This window comes from Triticum dicoccoides, chromosome 1A (genome assembly GCF_002162155.2).
Source record: "Triticum dicoccoides isolate Atlit2015 ecotype Zavitan chromosome 1A, WEW_v2.0, whole genome shotgun sequence".
NCBI lineage: Eukaryota > Viridiplantae > Streptophyta > Magnoliopsida > Poales > Poaceae > Triticum > Triticum dicoccoides.
Genome location: NC_041380.1, coordinates 281213058 through 281219040, shown reverse-complemented (window position 1 = coordinate 281219040; position 5983 = coordinate 281213058). Strand labels below are relative to the sequence as shown.

At 41.4% G+C, this 5983-nt stretch overlaps 1 protein-coding gene across 2 annotated transcripts; it reads right to left on the bottom strand.

The window, feature by feature from the left end:
- Positions 1–1106: 1106 nt before the first annotated feature.
- LOC119269011 (probable methyltransferase PMT8) lies at positions 1107–5983 on the bottom strand. Of its 2 annotated transcripts, XM_037550763.1 has the most exons (8): positions 5635–5983; positions 5180–5545; positions 4919–5083; positions 4412–4594; positions 3679–4273; positions 2940–3052; positions 2635–2855; positions 1107–1886 (listed from the first exon to the last, which is right to left on the bottom strand). In XM_037550763.1, exons 2-8 carry the CDS (start codon positions 5429–5431, stop codon positions 1565–1567), a joined length of 1851 nt encoding a protein of 616 aa, XP_037406660.1. In that variant the 5' UTR covers positions 5432–5545; positions 5635–5983; the 3' UTR covers positions 1107–1564. The 2 variants fall into 2 exon arrangements, with proteins under 2 accessions (XP_037406660.1, XP_037406652.1); XM_037550755.1 differs by having other exon boundaries at positions 5180–5983.

The window sequence follows — 5983 nt, the reverse complement described above, 5'->3', positions numbered from 1 at the left end:
TATTTTCGTTTAAAAGAGTCTTAAAGCATCAACACATACTATACATAAATATATTTGATTGAAAGCATGAGCATTTTTTAAATTATATGAACATTTATTTACATGTTAAAAATTCAAATTTTCGTTAATATATTTTTTAGATACATGAAAACTTTTTATACTAATATTTTCATAAATCATTATATTATTTTATTTATATGAATATTTTAAAAATAGTACTACATGAATAGTTCCCAAAATTACGTGATCATTTTCTAAAGTAAGTTATTTCATTACTAGGTATATTAAGTACTACACACGAATATTCTAACTTATTTATATTACTGTTATCATAATTTACATATGTTTTGGAACTAATTCAGGGGTTTCTTTCACAAAAATGTGATGCCCCAGTCAGTGACAGTGGGCTAGGTGACATGGTGGCACCCCGGGCGCCGACTACGTTTACAAACGGATTTTACACTGTATTTGCACCGCGAGGCAAGTTTGAGCACTAGTTTTATGTATTTTTCAATTTTGGACACTAAAGTGATCATCCTATGCAACTTGATGTACCATCAGTGTATTTGACTCAATAACATACCGAAAGAAGAATGACCAGGCGCGGCCCTTTCTCCGCCACGCGAAGAGGGCGCGACAACCTGGTGCGGCCAAACCAGTTTGGCGCGTCCAAACCTCGTGGACACAAACACAGGCCCCGTTGGGTGCACCGGAGTTTAACCGGTTCATGATTAAAAAAAACAGAAACAAAACCAATGGCCAAAAAACTGAGTTCATGGCATGCCAAATCGACATCAAATTGGGATAGAAGTAAAATTGAGGGTAATTTGTATCATACTAGGGCAAAATGAGGAACAAATCTTTAAACTAAAGGTAAAAATATGACCAAATGTCGATTTGGGGGTAATTTTTGTGACAAGCATCAATCTTGGGGGTAAAAAATGTGAAAGAAATATTTAAATTAGGGAAAAAAATGTGAACAAATGACGATTTGGGGGTAATTTCTGTCACAAGCGTTTCCTGATTTTCTACTATTCTCTCTTCAGCGTCTATCGGTGTTGTATTTGCTAGCTCTATCGGTTAAGAAAGAGACAAGAGGGGGAACAGACAGAACTTCAGAAGCACCACATTCTTCAGGTATACATTCCTTGGTGGTTTGAGGCCACTATCCCTAGCTAAACCTCATTTCCCCAAAATATGTTTACAGTTGAATCTTCTTACAATAAGCACCAAATCTGTTTACTAACGCCGCTTCAACAAATGGACGGGAAGCACCTAACTGAAGCTCAACAAGAAAAAGGTTTATTTCCTAACCAGGCTAGAGAACAAACATTAACTTACGATTACAGTATCTGTGGAGACAACAAAAGGAGAGAGGGCTTGAGCTCAGCCTTCCGGATACTTGCCATATCCTGAGAAACATTCTATCTTCACGTGGATAGTAGGAATTCTACTCCTGGAGCAGCAATACTGAATCACGAATTTGGAGGGAGCAACTGAGCCTTCGCTTCTTGGCTCCTGAGCTGCAGATGCTGACGATGCCAAAGAAACTCGGACCAAAGGATTACGTCGAGTCCTGTGAACCTGCTTCTGGTAGCCACAATTTCTTCCGGATTATGAGTATCATTTCATTCTCCTTAGATTCCGGACTGGACTCACCATCCACAACGGTTACTGCCTCCCAGTGAAGTGCATTGAGATACTTCTTGATGAATACAATGATAGGGGCCTTGTCTCTCACGATGATAAAACCAGTTGGCCTGAGTATACGATCCATTTCAAGGAGCAGATCTTCAGCACTGCAACCTCTTTTCTCAAGGTCGGTGAAGACTGTCCACGCATGTAGAAGATCATATGTTCGAGGATAAGTAGAGAATGCCTCACACCTGCAAACAAATTATTGTATTTGAATACAGCTGCCTAACAAACCGGCCAGCAACGGTACAAACTGCATATAATTCTGCAGGGAGAAAGCTGCAGTAATTGAAAATAAACATTTGCAAAGAAATCATGGACACTTCACTCTGATCCAGAAAAATGGTTTTTTTATTCAACAATATATTCTCCATTTCCGTAGTATCTTGGAAAGTGATTCTATTTCTTGAAAACCTAGAGAAGGGCTTCCGGCTTCGAGCTCTACGGCTTTATTGTCATTTCACTGTAAGCGCACAAGAATACAACGAATGGAACTGCTGAACTGCGACATACAAGGTGTACTGTTGCAGCTTAAAAAAATTAAGACACTAAAGGAAAAAGGGCAAAGGGTTAAACTACCATCGCATCAAGCTAACCAATTTGTTTTGATAGCAACACATATTCTGAGATGAAAGCTTGGCAAGTAGCATAATAGACCTACTGATCTCACAATGTTTACTTTCCTCGAACTTACTGAGGTGACACAATGCAATACCAGGGGTAAATTCTAGCAAGGAATATTTCCTGCCAAAGCAATGAGGGTTTTATCCTTAATGTTCTAATGGCACATGAGAAGCTCAACCAATGATTAAGAAGGTTGGTAGCAGTACTGTTTCCATCATAAAACCCTATTAATGCCTTGCAGATACGAGGATCAAAATCTCCTTCTATGTACTAAAATCTAACAAAACCATAGTCCTAATGTGAATTGAAGCATACCAGTCGTGTGTAGAGCCTATGAGCCCTCTGTCATAGATTATCTTAAGAGTGTTTGGTCCATCATGGGACACAGCATTCATCACCCATACATCCTTTTCCTTGAGAGCAGCAGCAAATGATCCAAAGTTTGCTTTCATGTCCATGATGTTTCTAATACTCTCTGGTTTTACCTTTGGGCGCAATAAATTCCAATAATTGTCTACTTTTTGCTGCCACATTTCCTGCATGGAGACATTTCATCTAAGATCCTTGAAGGATTATTTGGACATAATTTTAGTTATGAAGACATAATATGATCAACTTACCGTATCTTTTTCAAATGTGTCAGCTGTAACATACAAATCTGCAAGACGAGGAGGTGGGGTTGTTAATCGAGCAGGCCAAGGAGCCAATCCACTTCCCCCATCCCTGTGCATTTCTGCAAATATTAAATCAATTGTCACTTCACTTGAGAAGTAAATTAGCTGCAAATGTTGTGAGGAAAAAGGAAGAAAAGAAATGGTATATATCTCCATGTTTTTACTGCTGACAGAGTACAGGGATGATTCGATCGTTTCAAGACTAATGACCATAAACCATCCTACCTGTTAGCATAACCAAACCTCCATGAAACCACAAATTAACACAAATGCTACTTTGGTTATTACTTTAATTCCCAAATTCCAACATTCCTGGGAAGCATGGTGAGAGGGACAAAGAGGAAAAAACCCAAACTGAAGATCCTTTGTTTACCAGTACTGACAAGTGTGTGTGTGTGCTTATGTGTGTGCGCACACTTTTTTTAGATAAAACAAAACGGAAAGATGCATCCTTGCAGCACACAGTGACTATAAATCATAGCTAATGTTTCCTGTCACTCAAATTCTTTTCCAACAACAGTAATCTAACGTGCAGCAAACAACACCCATGGAACAATTCACAAGCCGACCAGTTTGAAGTACCACAAGCACTAGAGAAGGAAGATGACAATATATCAAGTATTCAGCCAGTAGATAAGCAATAAAAGGTAAAAAAAACTACAACTGGAATAGGATAAATACGCACGTTCTGGATATGGAGTAATGCAAGCTTCCATTGTCACTCCCCATACTGAATCTGGATCATCACCACTTTTGCATAGAGGTGGATTTGTACCACGCGGCCGGCTCCTGTAGCAATCATTGTTCAGAGGCTTGACCCAAATAACTGTCTGGTTTTTTTTCTCTGCAATTTTCCAGCACATCCTTTCTGCAAGGGAACTCATTTCTTTCCAGATTCTACGGTCCTCCTCATCCTGTGCGTATGCCTCAGGAGATGAATAAGCAAAATAACCTCCAGGCCTGAGTAATCTGTCCAGTTCAAGCATAAGAATTCCATCTCTCTGAAGCCAATCAATCCTGCAACGAGAACAGTGGGCTAATTCGAACGATCTACTGGGGTATGGAAGCCTTTTTGTTCCCAAAACACCAAGATAAGCAGGGATCCCCCTTTCAAGAGCAAATTGGATCTGGTTCTGATGTACATCGTTTGGTGCCAAAGACATCGCTATGACATTCGATGAAAGAAGATATCCTCCAAAACTAGCCACTCCGCAGCCCACATCAAGTACAGTACGAAGCATTCCCTCATTGTTTATAATGTTATCTTTGAAGTTTAGCATCTGTCAGATAGTAGAAGAAATGAATCACAAAGTGAAGCTTACAGTCAAAAAAAGTGAAGCTTCACAGGGCATGGTGCTCAAATATGTGTAGCGTATCTTTAGCAGAGCATTACTGTGAAGAAGCTAAAACATACTTACATTTGCAATGCTTGATATATATTTGTCAGCTCCATGATGAAAATGTGTTCCGCCACCTGGAAACTTAATTTTTTCGCCTGCATCAATCATCCAGTTCTGGTCTGACTTCTCTTTTGCAAGGTGAGTGTGAGGAATATTTGCTTTCCACACTATATCGCGACTTTTTGGCCATTTTATGGGAACCTGCAAAACTAATGTGGCTTAGCACGAATCAAATTAAACAGAACTATCTCACACAAGTACAAATTTGATAGGTCAGGAGAAGGTAACAAGATTGTCCAGCTACAGAGCAGGCAAAATTCTAACCATGATCAAACCTAAATCTACATGCGGAAGACAGCTTGACCACATAATGTATAATCACCAAAATTAAGTGGTTCAGCTTGAAGATATATGTTGAGATGGTGAGTGTAGGAACCCAACTCCAGCAACTTTGTAGCTTGGAGACGTTATCAAATTAAGGCAAGGAGAAGACAAGAAAAAACAAAGAAAGGATAATCTAGTGACCTTATAGCCATGTGGCGGTGGAATCAGGCAATTAAATCGCCTCTCAGGAGGAGGGCAATGCCGCTCATAATGCTCCATCAAGTTTAGATCCAGCTTCAACCTCATCTGATATATCAAATTCCTATCCAAGCAGGGGATCAGCTCAGAATGCCGATCATCGCATACCTTCGGAGCAAAGCAAAAGAAAAAACCTTTAGAATTATCATCATATATGTATGTATAGACTGCTAACAACCAACTGGTTGCTGGTCCTGAACTCACCGGGAAGCTCTTGAGCTTAACGTCATTTACATCGCCAGTCCCAAAAATCGACTCCTCTGAGCCATCGTCGCCATCTCCATCGCTGCCCCACCCAAGCGAGCGAGAAAACTTGGTGCCATACTCTAGTGCCGCGCTCCCAGCCTGCCCATTGGAGCCCGAGAAATAGAGGAAGAGGAGGCAGAGGCACACGACCATGACGCAGAAGAGCACGACGGGCCTCTTGCTCTGCCCCCCGTCATTTCTCCCCCTCATTTCGGAGGATACCAGATCCTAGCAGTAGTAGTACCCTACTGCCCCCCTAGTATAGACTGTCCTCAAGATTCATGAAGGACCACAAAAAATCCTAGTTCTGTTGGGCGCACGGATCTGCAGAAAGCAAAAACAAGCCATAAGACCAACAATAAGATGGTATAACAAAGTAGCAGCAAGCCGCAGTACAGTTCAAGCAACCGAACCAAAATTGAGATATGCACTGGAAGGGGGGACGAGACGAAGCTGGAAGCCTGCTAAGAAGAGAAACCCTTGGGACAAATTAAATGCTCGCACCGAAGCCCGTATAAGTATGCAAACGGGCGGCGGTGGTAAAGAGTGAAGTGGGGGGCGGATCACAAAGAGGCAAGATGAGCACTAGTGGTACTTTAAACAAAGCTCCCCTTTTCCGAGCTATTTGACTGGCAGGTTGCTTCCGATCTGCGGCGTGGTCTCGATTCCAGTCCCACGAAGCGGGCTTGGAATTCGGCTCGCCAGCACGGAAGCTCTCTGCGCAGTTGGATTAGGCAGCCGAGCATACGGCGGTAAGAAGAG